The sequence below is a fragment of the Cetorhinus maximus genome, chromosome 10 (genome assembly GCF_964194155.1).
Source record: "Cetorhinus maximus chromosome 10, sCetMax3.hap1.1, whole genome shotgun sequence".
NCBI lineage: Eukaryota > Metazoa > Chordata > Chondrichthyes > Lamniformes > Cetorhinidae > Cetorhinus > Cetorhinus maximus.
The window spans coordinates 76,928,265-76,948,230 of NC_135888.1; the positions used below are offsets into that span (position 1 = coordinate 76,928,265).

At 39.7% G+C, this 19,966-nt stretch overlaps 1 protein-coding gene across 3 annotated transcripts; it reads right to left on the minus strand.

Moving 5' to 3' along the window:
• On the minus strand, positions 1–17,938 carry prelid1a (PRELI domain containing 1a). 3 transcript variants are annotated; one of them, XM_078550627.1, is made up of 6 exons: positions 17,850–17,938; positions 17,252–17,432; positions 15,980–16,202; positions 9,255–9,368; positions 6,607–6,685; positions 1–1,896 (listed from the first exon to the last, which is right to left on the minus strand). In XM_078550627.1, the coding sequence occupies exons 2-6, from the start codon at positions 17,341–17,343 to the stop codon at positions 1,757–1,759; spliced, it is 648 nt and encodes a 215-aa protein (XP_078406753.1). In that variant the 5' UTR covers positions 17,344–17,432; positions 17,850–17,938; the 3' UTR covers positions 1–1,756. The 3 variants fall into 3 exon arrangements, with proteins under 3 accessions (XP_078406753.1, XP_078406755.1, XP_078406754.1); XM_078550629.1 differs by lacking the exon at positions 17,850–17,938 and having other exon boundaries at positions 16,166–16,202; positions 17,252–17,672; XM_078550628.1 differs by lacking the exons at positions 9,255–9,368; positions 17,850–17,938 and having other exon boundaries at positions 17,252–17,672.
• Positions 17,939–19,966: the final 2,028 nt, after the last annotated feature.

The window sequence follows — 19,966 nt, forward strand, 5'->3', positions numbered from 1 at the left end:
AAATCTATGGAATTATTTTTGAGACATATTTGGCATACCAGAAATTAAAATTAGATTTACAAGTCGAGAGAGATTTTTCAGGATTAATTATGACTTAGTATGCTGTTTAAAAACCTGGTTACACCTTTCAACAAGGTATAACTTTACAATGTTTTTACAGCGTGACTAAAAGCATAAAAGTGGAAATTCATGTCAATTCTAATGATTTCCATCTGCAAGGACTTCAAGAGCACACCATACGGAGGAGCAGGATCACTGACAGCAGCTTCAGTATTTCCATTGCAGATGTTGCAAATTGCTATCAGTTTCAGTTATAACGACAGTGAACACAGGTAATTTTGCCATCATTACAATTGCAAAATTTGGGCCAAAATATTGCTCACCTGACTAAGTTATATTTTTAGGTAGTAAATGCCATGATTCCCATCTGATTAATACTTTATATTCACTGGGTACATGTTAGCTCCATGTATTTAACTTGAGTTTTGTAGATTGTTAAAGAACTGAATCAAGGTCTGTCCTGATACACTTCTAAAGATGACACATGGAAATATTAAAATCAAATGTCTACCTTCTGGCGCAAGGAAGACAGCATTCATGTGGAAAGACACAAAGAAGACACAAAAAGGGTTAAAATTAAATAGAAAGTATTGGTCCCAAAATGAACTGAGAACCTCCACTATTATTTTATGGGGCGTTACATGACATTGAACATAATGGACTGTTTGATTCGTAGTTGCATAGACAATCAACAATGAATCTGTCTCTGCATGATTGCCCCATCCCAAACAGGTGATGTGGAACAAATCAATTATGATCAACTTGGTGATAAGAGTTCAAACGGTCACCTAATACAGGTACCAATCTAACTCATCACAGGGGCAGAGCTTAGGGTGGTTTCTAAATATAGGTGGTCTTTTACTGCATTTCCATTCCTGAGTCCCTAACCTGTCTTGAAAAAATTATTTTTAGATAATCCAGCAGTTTCAAATAAGATTAACCAGATATTTCAAGTACATGATCTATTTTCATTGTCTTTTCTTGTCTCCCCTGCACCCCACAAGATAACTTGTAATCCATGTGGTGCACAAGGACAACCTTGGCTGTTTTGCAACCTACCCTACTTTCTCTGAATTCCCTGCAGAGAAGCAGCTGTTTTTGTTTTCAATGATCAGAGCTCTACTTCTGTCACATTGCAATCCCACACAGCAATGAAGAAAGGTCTTTCAACAACAGTCTAAGTTACAAAGGAAGAAGAAAGCAGGGCCATTTTCTCTACCAAGGTTCACACTGTTCACTATATTTCCTTCTCGCAATTTGTCCACATGTCCTTAAAATAACATTCTGCAAACAGAACAGCTTGATGAGTTTATCCGGGGACAGAAGCATTTTTTTTTTCATTTCTTCTTGGGATGTGGGCACCACTGGCAAGGCCAGCATTTATTACCAATTCCTTTGTTAATTCATTGCTCATTATACTTAACATTGATTCTGTTGGCAGCTTCCATAGAATTCACTATTTAATCTGTAGGATTGTAATAATGATGCTTTACCAAATTTCTGGAAAATTTGATATTGAATGAAATTATGTTTAAAGGTTATTGGTCATATTTGACTGCTCTGCATGGCAGAAGCCAGCACTATTTCAGCTTTGTGTTATGGTGCACACATTTCACATCATTGTGTTGTATAAAAGTTTTATCAAGTACAGACACAGTAGACAGATCTCCCAGGTGGAAGGGTGAAAGCAGAGGTCTCAGACATAATGCTGTTTCTTCTGCGGTCCTGCTTTGCTGGCCAGATCCTTTGCTTTCTCTTTTGCTGCCAGGGCTGTTTCTTTAGCCTTCTCGGTTGCTTCTTTAGCTGTCTCTCTTAATGTCTTCGTAGGTGTTTCACCTGGAGCAATGGGAAAGAAGACACATTCTAGTCAGCTGGGGCATCTCTACAACTATGCAGACCATTAGAAAACCATTCTGCAGCAAAATTCGTTGATCAAATATTACAAAACGCCAAGCTATTATAAAAAGCTGGTACAATATCCAGCCGTTTTTCTCCCCCAATGTTGAAGCAAGGGTTTCACCCTCACAATTCCTTCTAAAATATTAAACAGTCAGAGTTATAATTATAGTTATAACTATCATCTTAGAAAGGGGTACCTATGGGCCTCAGCCTCAAAGATGTAAATATGATCTTAAGTAACCATGGCTAAAACTGTAGGCTAAATATGCTGTTAAAGGAGAATTACCGTACAAGCATGAATGTTATAAATGTTGAAATTCAAGGATCTTTCAGTCTGTCTGGCTCCTGTGTTTTGTGCTTTAAAATTGATCATTATATGCAGCCTGGGAAACAAAAAATCATTTTGTTTTGTTATCTTTAACCATTTATTAGTCATTGGAGCAAAATTTAACTGAAAGTGGTATATTTCAAGATTTTGACTTTTTCTACAAGAAGGATTTATTTTAAAAAAGTTAATTTTAAATGTTAGGTTTAAAACCAAAGCATACAACCAGCCCCAAGTTTAAAAAGAAAGTCAGAGACTGACAGTGATTAAAATACTAACACTCCAAGCTTTAACAGTGCTTTCCCAAAGATAATAAAATGATAAGCAACTAATTTCTCTGGCTCAGAAATTGCTTTGCATCTCACACACATTGTGCTGGAGAGTCACTGGTTCCTGGCATTCAGCTGGGGTAATTTGAAAGGCCTTTCTCTTCTGGCTGAGCACCACGATAAAAGTAAAAAGCATCAGATTTTAAGAGGTATAAGGGAAAGCTTTATCAAGGCTCAGGCAATGTAGGAGGGTGATTAAGAGCTATTTAAATCAAGCAAAACAACCCACTAATGTGCAAAACTACATCATGTTCATTATTTTTGTATACTTACACAAAGACAAATTGTACTGATTGAATTACAGGACTCTGATCTTGACTGTTGCACTGTACATTCACGTGCTGTGAAATAAAACAGCTCTCATGTTGACTGCTCTGTTCTTGGCCCCCTGCAGTGTTCGACCATAGTCGCGAAACAGCACCTAATTTTTCAATTAGGCACTTTACATCCTTCCAACATTGAGTTTAACAATTTCAGGATGCAATCTCTGCCCCCATTTTGTTTTCTTTTTCTATTGTTTTTGCTTTTGTTCATCAACCTGCCATTCATTCTTCCTCTAAACATATCTCTTGTTTCTTTAGTTGTCTCATTACCACTCCCTTAGGCCTTGCACCACCAACTCTTTTGCCACTTAATCTCTCCTGTCTTCCATCCCATCATTGACCTTCTATTTCGTTCTTTTTCCCCATCTTCCTCCCTTTCAATCTATTACATTTCTAATGTTTCCCAGTTCTGATGATAGGTCAACAAACTGAAATGTTAACTCCGTTTCTCTCTTCACAGATGCTGCCTGACCTGCTGAGTATTTCCAGCATTCTGTTTTTATTATTAACACCGCAGACTGTGGCTTATCACCTTACCATGAATGATCCATCATTTGTCTTCACAACAAAATTCTGAAGATACATAAAATGGGCAGGTCTCAACAAAGGAGTCCCTTCATAAAAAGTCTTAAATAGGAGTATATATCTTATTCCCTTAGTTGCGTTTAACATAACTATTGGAATGTGGTATAAACTGAATAAAGAATATTTAAGTTCCAACTCACCTACAAGGGGCAAGGAGATAAGATATGGCATTGATGGCAAAAGATGTAAAAGCAATAGGGTTGTTGTGGTGGGTGATTTTAACTTTCCCTATATTGACTGGGAATCACTTAGTTCTAGGGGTTTGGATGGTGCAGAATTTGTAAGGTGCATCCAGGAGGGTTTCCTGAGACAATATGTAGATAGTCCAACTAGGGAAGGGGCAATACTGGATCTGGTATTAGGGAATGAACCCGGCCAGGTGGTCGAAGTTTCAGTAGGGGAGCATTTCGGGAAAAGTGACCATAATTCAGTAAGTTTCAAGGTACTGGTGGATAAGGATAACAGGAGTCCTCGGGTTAAGGTGCTTAATTGGGGGAAGGCTAATTATAACAATATTAGGCAGGAACTGAGGAATCTAGACTGGAGGCGGATGTTTGAGGGCAAATCAATAACTGACATGTGGGGGGGCTTCAAACGTCAGTTGATAAGAATTCAGGACCAGCATGTTCCTGCTAGGATGAAGGATAAGCATGGCAAGTTTCAGGAACGTTGGATAACGAAGGATATTGTGAGATTAGTCAAAAAGAAAAGGGAAACATTCGTAAGGGCTAGAAGGCTGGGAACAGATGAAGCCTGTGGAGAATATAAAGAAAGTAGGAAGAAACTTAAGTAAGGAGTCAGGAGGGCTACAAGGGGACATGAAAAGTCACTGGCAACCAGGATTAAGGAAAATCCCAAGGCCTTTTATACATATGTAAAAAGCAAGAGGGTAGCCAGGGAAAGGGTAGGCCCACTCAGGGACAGAGGTGGGAATCTGTGTGTGGAGCCAGAAGAAATGGGAGAGATACTAAATGAATACTTCTCATCAGTATTCACCAAAGAGAAGGACTTAGCGGTTGATTTGTCTAGGGAAGAGTGTGTAGATAGCCTGGATCATGTTGAGATCAAAAAAGAGGTGTTAGGCGTCTTGAAGAATATTAAGGTGGATAAGTCCCCAGGGCCCGATGGGATCTACCCCAGAGTACTGAGGGAGGCAAGGGAGGAGATTGCTGGGGCCTTGACAGAAATCTTTGTATCCTCACTGGCTACGAGTGAGGTCCCAGAGGACTGGTGAATGGCCAATGTTGTTCCATTGTTTAAGAAGGGTAGCAGGGATAATCCAGGAAATTACAGGCCGGTGAGCCTTACGTCAGTGGTAGGGAAATTATTGGAGAAGATTCTTCGTGATAGGATTTACTACCATTTGGAAACAAATGGGCGTATTAGTGAGAGTCAGCATGGTTTTGTGAAGGGGAGGTCGTGTCTCACTAACTTGATCGAGTTTTTCGAGGAAGTGACAAAGATGATCGACGATGGAAGGGCAGTGGATGTTATATACATGGATTTCAGTAAGGCCTTTGACAAGGTCCCCCATGGCAGACTGGTACAGAAGGTAAAGTCGCACGGGAAGTGAGCTGGTGAGCTGGCAAGATGGATACAGAATTGGCTTGGTCATAGAAGACAGAGGGTAGCAGTGGAAGGGTGCTTTTCTGAATGGAGAGCTGTGACTAGTGGAGTTCCGCAGGGATCAGCGCTGGGACCGTTGCTGTTTGTAGTATACATAAATGATTTGGAGGAAAATGTTACTGGGCTAATTAGTAAGTTTGCAGTCGACACTAAGGTTGGAGGAGTTGCAGATAGTGAAGAGGATTGTCAAAGGATACAACGGGATATAGATCGGTTGGAGACTTGGGCGGAGAAATGGCAGATGGAGTTTAATCCGGACAAATGCGAGGTAATGCATTTTGGAAGGTCTAATACAGGCAGGAATTATACAGAAAATGGCAGAACCCTTAAGTGCATCGACAGGCAGAGGGATCTGGGCGTACAGGCCCACAGGTCACTGAAAGTGGCAACGCAGGTGGATAAGGTAGTCAGGAAGGCATATGGCATGCTTGCCTTCATTGGCAGGGGTATTGAGTATAAAAGCTGGGAAGTCATGCTGCAGCTGTATAGAACCTTGATTAGGCCACACTTGGAATATTGCATGCAATTCTGGTCGCCACATTACCAGAAGGATATGGAGACGTTGGAGAAGGTGCAGAGGAGGTTTACCAGGATGCTGCCTGGTCTGGAGGTTATTAGCTATGAGGAGAGGTTGGAGAAACTTGGACTGTTCTCACTAGAGCGACGGAGATTGAGGGGCGACTTGATAGAAGTTTACAAAATTATGAGTGGCGTGGACAGAGTAGATAGTCAGAAGCTTTTTCCCAGGGTGGAAGAGTCAATTACTAGGTGACATAGATTTAAGGTGAGGAGAAAACTATAGAGGAGATGTGCGGTGCAACTTTTTTACGCAGAGGGTAGTGAGTGTCTGGAATTCGCTGCCAGAGGAGGTGGTGGAAGCAGGCACAATAGTGGTGTTTAAGAGGCAGCTTGACAAATACATGAATAGGATGGGAATAGAGGGATACGGACCCCGGAAGTGCAAAATGTTTTAGTTGACGGGCAACATGATCAGCGCAGGCTTGGAGGGCTGAAGGGCCTGTTCCAGTGCTGTACTTTTCTTTGTTCTTTGTTCATTGTAATTTATTGACACAAAAGATTAAAATAGCTGACAAAACTTCCTAATCCAGCACCAATTCTCTTGGGAAAAATTCCGATTTTGCTACAGTAAGTTGATCATCAGTCAAGTACTCAGGGCATATAAATGGATAATAATGCTGATCTATCATCTGACTTCTATTCAATCCAACTAGATATTATTTACATAGATATTGCATGACTCAGACTGTATCTATCTGATTGTGCCTAGCTATAGTTCCTTGTATAGCCAGATTAGAAACTATAGATTCCAGTAGGCCACCAGTTGGAACAGTACTGTTTCCTTCGGTATAATTAAGTATTTTGAAATCAGCATTATTTTGGTTCAGCTCAGTTTATGATCATAGTAAAATAAATAAATGCATCTCAGTTATACACATACCTTGCATTCCAGCCAGAACGTACTCAAAACCTTTTATAGTCTTGGTTATGCTACTCTTAAAGCTGGCAAGGCCGCACTCCTGAAGAATGCAAAAGAAAAAGAACAATGACACCCTTGCAGAGAACAACTCTACAATAAATATTTAATTCAATGTTTTCTTGGTGGATGCTTTGCACTCAAAGTGAGAAACTTCAGTTTAAGGAACTTTTGACACTTTACATGCCTTAGAAATGCTTGATGCTGGTGTTAAGACAAGTAAAGAGTAAAAATTGTCCACAAATTCAGATGGGAACTGAGTGTGAATTAGAAGCCTTACAACCAGCATATAGTGCAAAACAAAATATTTGCATTTATAGTTCTCTCAAATCGTTTACTATTTAGTTCAAACATGGTAAAAAGACCTAAGCTCCTGAGGTGAGAGTGAATGCCCTTGACATCAAGGTTGCGTTTTACCAAGTGTGGCATCAAGGAGCCCTAGCAAAACTGGAGTCAATAGGAATCAGGGGGAAAACTCTCCGCTGGTTGGAGTCATATCTAGCACAAAGGAAGATGGTTGTGGTTATTGGAGATCAATCATCTCAGTTCCAGGACATCACTGCAGGAGTTCCTCAGGGTAGTGTCCAAGGCTCAACCATCTTGGCAGCTTCATCAATGACCTTCCCTGCATCATAAGGTCAGAATTGGGGATGTTCGATGATGATTGCACAATGTTCAGCACCATTTGCGACTCCTCAAATACTGAAGCAGTCCATGCCCATGTGCAGCAGGATCTGGACAACATTTAGGCTTGGGCTGATAAGTGGCAAGTAACATTTGTGCTACACAAGTGCCAGTCAATGACTATCTCCAACAAGAGAGAATCCAACCATCTCCCCTTGACATTTTATGGCATTACCATCTCTGAATACCCCACTATCAACATCCTGGGGGTTACCATTGACCAGAAACTGAACTGGACCAGCCATGTAAACACTGTCAGCAGGTTAGAAACTGGGAATTCTGCAGCAAGAAACTCACCTCCTGACTCCCCAAAGTCTGCCTGCCATGTAATGATATAGCAGGTGATATGTGCTAGGTGGACCAAATCCACAAGGGAAACTTGGCCTTGCGATCACAATGGTTTTGCAATTTGTACTTATTATGAGAAGATTTGTGCACTGAATTCTGAAATAACAAGTCCACTAACAACTTGAGATTTTAAAACAAATAAATTAAAACATTTAAGAACAAAAGAATCCAAACACATACTTACAGTTACTTATTATAACAAATCCCCAAAATTCCTAATTAACCTGATTCCCAACTATACACCCCCTTTAATGCAACAGTCCAAAATAGATTTTGAATTTAAATAAGCAAGCCAGCAAGGTTACCACAACACCCACTCGACAGTGGAACTCCAAAGGCTTTTAACACAACTTTAGTTATTGAACACAGCAGGCTTCTGCAAAAGTGACTAGAGGCTTTTCCCCAAGGCTGCTTTACACAGTGTACCTTTCAAAATATTACATGATCACACCCTACATAGCCTTCCATCCTTTATATATGTTTATCTCTCTTTAATATGTAAAATCCCATTGTTCTACATGTCTTTGGAAATTTACTTTTCCCATAATATAAAAATCTTTCATATTGTCAATATGGCCTGTTTCCTTTTGTGAAAATTAAAGATCATAACCTTGCCCTATTTATCTTGTTAGTTGTAAACATCCTAAATCAAACAACTCCTCACTTATCTTAAAATGGAAATTTCATTCACATCTTATCTACTGACTCGGACTCCAGCACATTCATTAGCATTTCAAATACCTTTTTTTACACCTAACCCTTTAGATAATTTCCACCTTGCAGTCTATCTGACTAATTCAATTAAATCAGTCACACAGAGAAAACCATCAACACTCACACCCATAAGCCTACAATAATATTACGAAAAATATTATAATCTCGTGACAGTCATCTACAAGGCACAAGTCAGGAGTATAATGGAATATTCTCTACTTGCCTGGATGAGTGCAGCTGCATCGACACTCAAGAAGCTTGACATCATCCAGGGAAAAGCAGTCTACTTGATTGGCACCCCATCCACCAACTCCAACATCCACTCCCTCCACCACCAACGCACAGTGGCAGCAGTGTGTACAAGGCTCCTTCAACAGCACCTTCCAGGCCCACGGCCTCTACCACCTAGAAGGTCAAGGGCAGCAGATGCACAGGAGCACCATCACCTGCCCCCTCCAAGCCACACCACCCTGACATGGAACTATATTGTCGTTCCTTCACTGTCACTGGACTGGGTCAAAATCATAGAACTCCCTCCCAAACAGCACTGTGGATGTTCCTAGCACAGATGGATGGCAGCGGTTCAAGAAGGTGGCTCACTACCACCACCTTCTAAAGGGCAATTAGGGATGGGCAATAAAAATGCTAGCTTAGCCAGCAACACCCACATCCCATGAACGAAGAAAGAAAACTTCACAGTGGATGAATTTGAAGTGCAAAGCTGGTTGATATGCAAGTGAAACTATATCATAATGTGATTTTTGAGCAAAGAACAAGGCCTGCAGCACAATTCCTTTTTTAACTCACAATGAAGCAGAAGCAATCATTTATGGAAATTAAATGAAAACCGAAACCTCTGCACCAACCTGAATAGCTAACGAGAAGCCGTACAAGTTTGAAGAAATCCAAGCCTCCCGTTTGATTTGAGTCCAGTTTTTATTTTCAGGATGTATGCCATATACACAACACTCTTGTACTACCTGATACAAGATAAAACACACAAACATACATGGACATTAGTGGCTGAGGAACGTTAGAACACTGCCATCATCTTTCATATGGATAAATAGCTTTCACCACTTTCCACCTGCACTGGGCAAAAGACACCAATAAATGGAAGTCAGATTGTATAAACTTGAAAATATTCTGTTACCGATTTTGGCAAAACAAATGGACAAATGACCCAAACTCATCTCTATCTTAATTTGGAGAGCAGGCTTGATGGGCCAAATTATCTTTCCACAATTCATTCTTGAATTTTCCTGATGTCATACATGGAATTACATAGAAATTAAACACAGAAACAGACAATTTGTCCTTTACAGTGTTGCCATTTCTCCTCCACAAGCAGTAATCCAAATCCTAGGTGCCTGCCCTGCTCCCACATGCCTATATTTGCCTTTCTTTCAACCACCTATTGAATCAATTCTTAATTGTTGACATGGACTCTAAATCCAGAACTGCATTCCACAGCTTCACAAGCCCGTGCTGTTATGACCGATGCAGTGGTGCAGCTGAGTTATTGAAAAATCCCAGAGGGAAACTTTAAACAACTGTCATAACCTATAACTTTAAGTGGTATGTTTGAGATGCGACTCTAAATTCAGGAATCAGACCACCAGTTCTCGAGGTTTTACATTAAACTAAATGAAACATTTTATTAATTTACAAAGGTTAAAATGTATATACAAATGGCTACAAATTACTACTATCAGAACTTTTAACAAATTCCCAAACTAATCTCCATTAAGGCAACAGCAACTCAGACTTAACCAAACACCAGGCAAAGCATTTTCACCTTCCGAATTCAAAATGAGGGTCTTATCACTTTGGTTCCTGTGGAGACAGTTGGAGGCTTACAGTTGCCTTTTGATCTCACATTGCCTCTGCTCTGCACACCTGAAAACTGAAGTTATACCTACCACCGCCCATTGAATGTAAATTCTCATTGTATCACTAGTCTCTTCTAACAATAAAACCCCTTTCACAGTACCAATTTTATTAGTAAAACAAACATATTGCTTGGTATCTGCTAGGTAGGTGTCAGTTTTCACCCCACTTCTTGAATGCTCTATTTACAAAATGCAAATACACTTATTTACAAAATGCAAATACACTATCTCTCTTACATGTCAAAACTAGTACACATCAAAGCACCCAGACTAGCTGGCTTTAATCAAATTAAGACACACCCACAGACTAAATCTCTATTTTAAAAGAAAAATATTTTCCAATAATATTATATACATTAATAGCTTCATGACAGTGCGAAAAAAGCTTTATTACTCTCTATCCAAAATCTTTTCCAATTAATATTATATGTCCCCTCAAGCAATACTTTTTAATCACTGAAGACAGTATGTTTCTAATAACCCTGTCTCATGTAATCATAAAAACATAAAAAAATAAGAGTAGGCCCTCAAGCCTACCCCACCATTCAATAAGATCATGGCTGATCTGATCTTGGCCTCCACTCCGCTTTCCTGCCTGTTCCTATAACCCTTCATTCTTCATTTCCCTATTGTTCAAAAACCTATTTCAGCTTTGAATATATTCAATGATCCAGCCTCCACAGCTCTCTGGGGTAGAGAATTCCAAATATTCACGACCTCTGGAAATAAATTCCTCCTCATCTCCATCATAAATGGGCAACCCTTATTCTGAAACTATGGCCTCTAGAATAGATTCCTCCACAAGTGGAAACATCCTATCAGCATCTACCCTCTCATGCCTTCTCAGGATCTTATGTTTCAGTAATATCACCTCTAAGTCTTCTAAATTTCAATAAGTGTAGGCTAAACCTGCTTTCTTCATATGACAACCCCTTCATTCCAGGAATCAACCTATTGAACCTTCTATGAATTGTCTCCAATCCAAGTATATCCCTCCTTAAATAAGGAGACCAAAGTGTACGCAGTATGCATTACTCTACTTGTGGTCTCACCAGCAACTGGTACAGTTGTAACAAAAAAAGTTTACAGGCATTAGTGAAATGGCAGGAATTTTTCTTACTTCAGTATTACCAGTGTTACGATTTCTGTGGAGGTCGATAATGATTTCAAGAAAAATTCCAACTTCCGATTATTAGCTGAAAGGATGACATGTCAAGATTTCACGTTTCAAAATAATTTTTCCTTTATCAATACTAAAGATAAAACTCTATTAATTAAACACTATTAACGTCATAGGCAACTTATACTTTAAACTACCAGAGTCTGCCACTTCCTATTTTTAATTACAATTGAAAACCCCAATTTTGTTACATTACTCAGTCTCTTAAGTATACTTCCAATCTCCTTGAACCAATCTAAAGAGTTTTGCAGCTTCCAAGGGTTTATTTCTGTTCTTTTCCTTTCCCAATACTATCATCCACCATGAGAGTTTTCCTTGGGGATTCTCCCTTTAGCTTCATCTAGGTGAACCCTCTCACCTTGTTTTAACTTCTCACAAACTAGGTGTGAGCTCCCATCTGCATTCTGCGTGGTGAATAATGGAGTCAGCATTTTCTCTGCTCAAGGTGCAGGCCTGGCCAACATCCACCTTCTTGCTCTCTGACCTTCCAATCAGCTGCAGATCACTCAAGACCAAAAACTGCAAAGCCCTTCTGTCTGTGATATCTCTAGGTTTAAAGGGAAGCCTGTTTTCTGATGTCAGATTGGCTCCCTTTACCTTGTAATCCATGGCAACAAGGAACACATTAGCCCCATATCCAAGTAGAAATGTTAATCAGTTCTCTCTAACCATCACTGATTTTCAATCAAAAAACAAAGTACACGTCGCATCACAACTATTTACGACTTGATACTGATAACATCTTTTTTAGGTTTTAGGAGTCTTAGGGTCTCCTTACTGTGGACTTAGAAACAACTGTCATTGTCCCCAGGTGTTAAGATTTGGCACCTCCCTTTCAATAACACAATGTAACTTTCCTTTTGATTTAACAACTAAAGCACCCAGATTTACTGTCAGACAGACTCCAGTATTGGTCAGATGATTCCATTCATTTAACCTACATTTACAATATAGTTCTAAACTATGATAATCTTATAAGCCAAAAGATACAGTTCTCAAACATAATAATCACATAAACATCACACTTGTAACAACAGGGAGGCGGATCAAATGGGCATGACACTGGAAGTCGAGCTTAGAAATGATATAACCATGTTTTAAATAAAAAGGGAAGAGATATTAAATAAACCAATCAAACTAAGAAGAAAAACCCATGGTATGGACAGATTGCATCTCTGCATTCTAGAAGAATCTAGAGAACAAATAGCAAAGGCACCAGAACACATATTTAATACTTTATTAGAGAATGGTTTAATGCCACTCCTCTAACATTATATCTATATTTAATATGTCCAGGGGACTACAGACCAGTTAGCTTATCAGTAGCAGAAAACACAATGAATACCTATGAAAGAAGATGACAGAAAATCAGGAAGCAAAAATATAATAGTCAGCATGCATTTCAAAAAGGAAAGTCTTGCTTTGCCAACCCCACTGATCTCTTTGAATCAGTAACAGAAAGAGTAGACAAGGATAAATTAGATGGAATTTATCCAGATTTCCAAAAGGCCTTTGATAAGGTATGACATAATAGGCTAATGAATAAGGTCAGAGCACAGTGAGTCCAGGGACAAGTAGCAGAATGGATAGCTAGCCAATTGATAGGAACCAGATAGTAGTGGTACAGGGTAGCTAATCAGCGTGGCAGAAGGTGGAAAATGAAGTTCCACAAAGATCGTTGCTCACAATTTCTATTAATAATTTAAAATTTGGAATCTTAAACACAATTATTAAATTTAAGATATCAAGTTGTGAGGGATAGTCAACACTAAAGAGGACAACAACAAAATACAAGACATTAATAAACTTGCAAAATGTGCATAAAACTGGCAAATGAATTTCAGCATAGGTAAATGTGAGGCATTACATTTTGATACTGTGTTGCATATGTAACAAAAAGTACTAGTAGCTGTATGTCTTTGAAAGATGCAACAACTTGCAATAATATGGCATTTTTAACAGGAAAGTGCTCCAAATTGCTTCATATAGGTGACAATGAGCGTGACAGGGTATAAAAGAGATGGCCAAAGATTTGATCAGGGACAGGCTTTGCATAGGCTTTTGAACAAGAGAAAAAAAAGAGAAGATTTGAGGAAGGTTCCAGGATGTGTGGCCAAGACAGCTGAATGGTGCATCATTGAAGGTGGAGCACAAGGAGGACGGGATTAAAAAGAAGATACATGGGTAAAGGATGTAAACTGGCTTCTAAATGTCAAGGAATTTAATTCGACAGACAGGGAACCGGTAGAGGTTGACAAAAACAGGCACAATTGGGAAACAGAACACAATGAAGGACAGATGCAAGTAGCGGATAATTGGACAAGTTAGGATTTATGTAAGATGGAGCTGTGGAGGCTAGTGAGGAATACTGGAGAACAGAAAGGTGTCATGAAGATATTAACGTCTATAATGTTACTGGAAACTATTTTTTAAAATAGAGTTTAGTGGTGTCTATGTGTGTGTCTTAATTGGATTAAAGCCAGCTAGTCTGGGTGCTTTGATGTATAGTAGTTATGATATATTAATTGGATAAACGTAACAAAGTTAAAAGTTAAAGCGAAAATTTGCATTTGTTGAATAAACTATTCAAGAGTGGGAGTAAAATCTTGCACCTAGCTGGGAGACACCAAAGTGTTTATATTATTAATAAAATTGGCGGAATGAAAGGGTTTACTGTTAGGAGAGGTAAAATTAAAAAACCTAGTGATTCAATGGAAAAATTACATTCAATGGGGAAGCTAGGTATAAACAGAAAGGAGTTTGTGTGTGTAAGTCAGAGGCATTTAAGATCTAACAAGTATGTAAACCTACAAAAATAAAAATACCTGGAAGAACTCAGCAGGTCTGACAGCATCTGCGGAGAGGAATACAGTTAACGTTTCGAGTCCGAATGACTCTTCAACAGAACTAAGGAAAAATAGAAAAGAGGTGAAATATAAGCTGGTTTAAGGAGGGGTGGGACAAGTAGAGCTGGATAGAGGGCCAGTGATAGGTGGAGATAGCCAAAAGATGTCATAGACAAAAGAACAAAGAGGTGTTGAAGGTGGTGATATTATCTAAGGAATGTGTTGATATTATCTAAGGAATGTGTTAACAGGTGACATTAAGGGTAGAAAGCAGGATGAGCAAAGTACAGATAGCCCTAGTGGGGGTGAGGTGGGGGGAAGGGATCGAAATAGGCTAAAAGGTAGAGATAAAACAATGGATGGAAATACATTTAAAAATGATGGAAATAGGTGGGAAAAGTAAAATCTATATAAATTATTGGAAAAAAGGGGTTTTGGAAAGGGGGTGGGGATGGAGGAGAGAGTTTCCTTTCTGATCCCCCTTTTTTCCAATAATTTATATAGATTTTTCTTTTTCTATTTCCTACAACTGTGTCTGCAAAGGAACCAAATTGAAAGGAACCTCATTTTGAATTCTAAGATTAAATGTGCTTTGCCTAGTGTCTGTTTAAAGTCTGTGGATTACTATTGCCTTGGTGAAGATTTACCTGGGAGCGATTAATTTGAGGATTTGTTTAAAGTTATTGTGGTAGTAATTTGTAGACATGTGTATGTGTTTAATTTGTTAAATTAACCAATGTTTGATTTAGTTTTATAAAAAACCTTTTGCAGCTCGGTGGTCTTATTCCGGAATTCAGAGCTACATCTCAAAAATACCAATTGAAAATATAGGTTATGACAGTTGTTCAAGTTTCTCTTTGGGATTTAAACAGTTCAGCCCTTACCATCGGCTGTATCATAAACAGGGGTGTTATGTTTAAAGTAACAGAAGTTTTGAAGCAAGCTCAGAAACTGAAACATGACATTGCTCGCTTAAAGTTCATTACGAACAATCTTTGTGAACAGAAATATTTGATGCTGGCTGGTTCTCAAGTAATTCTAAAGATACCGCAGTCCAGGTAAAAGACGCTGGCTAGGCTCCAATTGGAGTACTGAATGCTGCTCTGGGTGCACTATTACAAAAGGATATTAAAGCTATGGAAAGGGTGCAGTGAAGATTTCCTAGAATGACAATACCAGTTATGAGAAGTCATATTTGGAATGCTTCACTGTAAGTCGCTAATAAGTCAGAGAATATATCTGAAAAGGAAATTAAAGCATTTCAAATGAAGATGAAACAATGCATGGAAACAGGATTAGAGTAGATAGCTCCAGTTGAAAAGTTAGCACTACCAGAGTTATTTTATTATACCTCAACTTAAAAATGTCAAACAATCCTCCTTATAGCCTGATGCCCTAGTGTATTAGTGTCCCAAGTGTAAATGATTAGTCAAGGGGTCTATATCTACACTTGTCCACAGCAAGCTCCAGGCTCTCCGAGACAACATGTGAAGACTAGCCATTTTCCCAAGAGAATTCCTATGCCTCCTACCATCTAATGCCACAACCTCATTAAGAGGTATATAAAATATCCACCAGCCCACTGATTCCAGTAAGGAACAGTTGTTGAGGCACTAAATCTAGGTGTAGAAAAATCTACTTTTATTTTTAAAAATTCAAATGCTATGACATACCATAAGTCGTGCATGATTGATGTTCCATGTCAACGTGGTTAAGGTTTTGTGCTTTAAATCCACTACTGAATCTTCTAGAACGAAGGCTGAGTGTGCAACGTTAGTAGGAAACAATCTCTCTGCCCACCGAGGCACTATGCCTGTCTTGGTGAGTAATCGCCGGGAAATCACCTTGTCAGGAGTTACCTCACGGTGGATGACATCCTCCGTGAGAACATGCTTGCTGAGGGAGAAGAAACATTGAAATGGTGATGTAGAGGAAACTGCAGTTTTCATTTAAAAATTGCCAAAATGCTTTTACCTTCCATTACTCCAAACAACCACCATTGTAGAAATATAACTTTATTCCACCCAGGCAAGAAAGCAGTTAAAATATTTTGTTTAAACCAACAGCACTGACTAGCATTCCTTCCTCATTGGATAGCATAAAAATAATTAACTTATCATTCATTTCATTAATTGTGGAACATTGATAGAGCAGAATAACTGCTACGTTTTTCCACAGGACAATTACTACACTTCAAAGATGATCAATTCTCAAGTGCTTGAGACATTTCAATATTTACTGCAAGTGTTACATGTGGAATGTCTTGTTGATATGCCCTGGTCTCATGAACCAAACTCCCAGTTATGGGTGAATAGCTCCACTGCCTAGTACATCCACAGGAGAGTGAAGGCTAAAGGAGTAAGCCCTGACAAAAAAAATCTGGAATGGAGCATAAAGGCAGACTGATGCTTAAATATGTCATCTTTCTGGCAATTCCTACAATGAAGCCATAGCAATCATGACGTTCTGCATTTCTTTGGACACAACCAGGGAGGTCGAGAGAGGTGCCCTGACATTTGGCCACCCCAGGGTATCCATAGAGTTTGACCTGGCTTCTGCCCTGCAGAGGATACTCCAGTTTCATTGAACACCGATTTAAGCACCTAGGCACAAACCATCGTCTCACAAGATGGATGGCTGCTAGAGAGAGGTTTGCACCAATTTGAATTTTTCCATTTTCCACATGGGTCATCCCATTGCCTGTCAATTTGTGTGAAATTAGTGTGGTGTCGTTGTTACATGTACAAAAGGAAGGGTGTTGAGAAATTCACTCCACTTATGGTCATTGCAACCAGCAGAGCCATTTAATCGAATTGTCTGTCATCGATTCAAACCTCAAACCAAAGATGAAAAAAAAAATGTGGCAACCAACTTCCTAGTCCAGTCCCTGTTGTTTCTCACAATTCAAATGAATACATAAACCCTGAAAATTAATTTACACTCACCTGTATGGGTTTGGATAGCGCTGCCAGAATGCAGCAAATACTTGTTCCCATGAACTCTTCAGATCATTCAGACCGAGGAAATACTTCACCATTGTCCCCAGCGGATAGGAATGAACCAACGAAAGTGGAACTTGTGCCTTGGTCGAGTGGGAAGAGATTGTTAGTCCTTGATGATTATTACCTAGATTATTTTAAAACACAATTAACCATAAGGTTACTGCTGTAATTAGATTAATGGCAGTGCTATATAAATCAGGCCACATTTTCGAAATTCTAATCTCCATGTGGCTTATTTTTTTCCTGGTAGCTAACATTCCTCTGCTCATCAATTTTCCTGGAGGCTGCAAACGTTCCAGCATTCCCCCTCCTTGAGGCGCTGCAGCTTTCCCACTGCCGGTCCAGCCCCTCCACGGCCACCTCTCTAGAGGAAGGGCGGACTCATGTTTACCAAGCAACCTCCTGACTCTGTTTTTAATGTTCTCTCTTATTATTGTCCCCTCCCCGCGTCCGTTCAGGTTCAAGGTCGCAGCCGGATCTGCAGAGCAGTTCCCCCCCAGCGGGGTTGGCGTTGCACCCCGACGCCTCGGGCCACTCTCACCTGCCTCATATTCCCTTGCGGCTCGAAGACGCAGCCGCCAATCACCAGCAGCGCCCGCGCTGCGCCGCCATCTTGCTGCCAGCCCGCAACAGATCTACTTCCGGGACAAAGGACGCCGGGGACCGCGCAGGCGCAGCAGTCCCAATGAGTGGCCAATTTCTATAGCGCCAGACACGACCTCAGGTCTGTCCTGTCCCAGTGGCTTTTACAGCCACTGAAATACTTCTGGAGTGTAGCTATTGTTGCAATTCAGGGCACAGTAATTCAGATTATCCCAGTCACCAACTAGTGAAGTGTAGCTAAAAATGTAATGCAAAATCATTATATTATTAAAGGCCAGCAACAGCTCTACCTTTTCCTTAGCTTGGACTTCAATCTCTATCAGGACTGCAGGTCACATCTAGTGGATTACTGCTGATCTACACGGAAATGTATACTTTAATACTTGTTGTATAAACTAAATACTATAAAAACCAATGATTCCAATTGATTATCATACTAAGACTGCTGCTCATGAATGCCTGAACTCCAACCTGATGATGCTGGTGCTGCTTTGCTCAAGTTCTCAACTCTGCAGCACATTGTGGGCATGAACTCCAAGCCTGGCAAAAGTTTTGTGACATCAGAAATTTGTACCCACAACATTTATTAAAATAGTCGTTTGGTAGTACTGGGTGTTACATATATTAATACACAGGGCCCTGTTCTTTGCAGACAGAAAGAACGTACACACATTGCACCTGTTTCAGCTAAACAGAATAAGTGACAGCCATTCGCTAGTTCATTCCCCAGGGCAATGGCCAATCAGAGTTAAGCTTCCTAGTTTAAATCTCAAACAATGCTTGGCAGTTAACTCTCAGTCACCATCAAGTGGTGCATTCTCCATGGCAACGCCTCTACCAATCAGGGTCCACTTGCCAATGAATTAGCACTCTCTTCTCATACAGTATAAATTGTTGTTCCCTTTACATTTAGTATTCTTGTGAATTGTCCTGATGAGTGCAAGATGAAAAGCTTTGCCAAAAAAATCTAATTTTTCAGCAAGACATGTATTACCTCTCCAATGTTTTCACATCCTTCCTAAAGTGTGGTGCCCAGAACTGCACACAGTACTCCAGCTGAAGCCTAACTAGTATCCTATACAAGTTCAACATAACCTCCTTGTTCTTGTACTCTATGCCCCTATTAATAAAGCCTAGGATACCGCGTGCTTTATTAATTGCTCTCTCCGCCTGTCCTGCCACCTTTAATGACTAATGCACATATACACCCAGGTCCCTCTGCTCCTGCACACTCTTTAGAGTTGTACCCCTTATTTTATATTGTCTCTCCATGTTCTTCCTACCAAAATGAATCACCTCACACTTCTCTGCATTGAACTTCATCTGCCATCTATCTGCCCATTCCACCAACTTGTCTATGTCCTTTTGAATTTCTACACTGTCCTTCTCACAGTTTACAATGCTTCCAAGTTTTATATCATTCCCAACTTTGAAGTTGTCCCCTTCACACCAAGATCTATATAATTAATATAGATGAGGAAAAGCAAGGTTCCAATACAAAACCCTGGGGAACTCCACTACAAACCTTCCTCCAGCCCAAAAAAAACCCATTAACCATTACTCGCTGTTTCCTATTACTCGGCCAATTTTGTATCCACGTTGCTACTGTCCCTTTTATTCCATGAGCTATAACTTTCCTCGCAAGTCTGTTGTGTGGCACTGTATCGAATGCCTCCCCTGAATATATTGTCATGTAATCCTCACTGAAATATTGTCAAGTCCCTTATTATAAGAATATAAGCATATCCATACTCACCGAAACTTCTGATGACATGCTTTAAAGAAAGAAGTTGAAAAAATACTTCGGACATTCAATTTGGATTTTTGCCCAAGTACTTCACTGGATGCCTTCTAGTCCCAACATAGTCCATTTCAAATATCTTATCGCAATCCACTGTATTTAATCATTTTATAATCCAAAACAGATGTCCAATAGCATTGTCATGTTAAATTGTCAGAGACAAGAGACCCATGCCAGTGTTCAATCAATAGTACATAAACCCCAAAGTACAAAGATCCGAGAATTAAAAATATGATTATAGTTAACCTTTCACA

What these genes read in the sequence shown, in the direction of transcription:
- prelid1a (XM_078550627.1), bottom strand. Translation starts at nt 17,343, where the DNA reads ATGGTGAAGTATTTCCTCGGTCTGAATGATCTGAAGAGTTCATGGGAA. An exon ending in CGCTATCCAAACCCATACAG is followed by an intron (nt 16,203 to 17,251) that starts GTGAGTGTAAAT and finishes CTTCTCCCTCAG; the next exon opens with CAAGCATGTTCTCACGGAGG. An exon ending in TCAATCATGCACGACTTATG is followed by an intron (nt 9,369 to 15,979) that starts GTATGTCATAGC and finishes ATCTTGTATCAG; the next exon opens with GTAGTACAAGAGTGTTGTGT.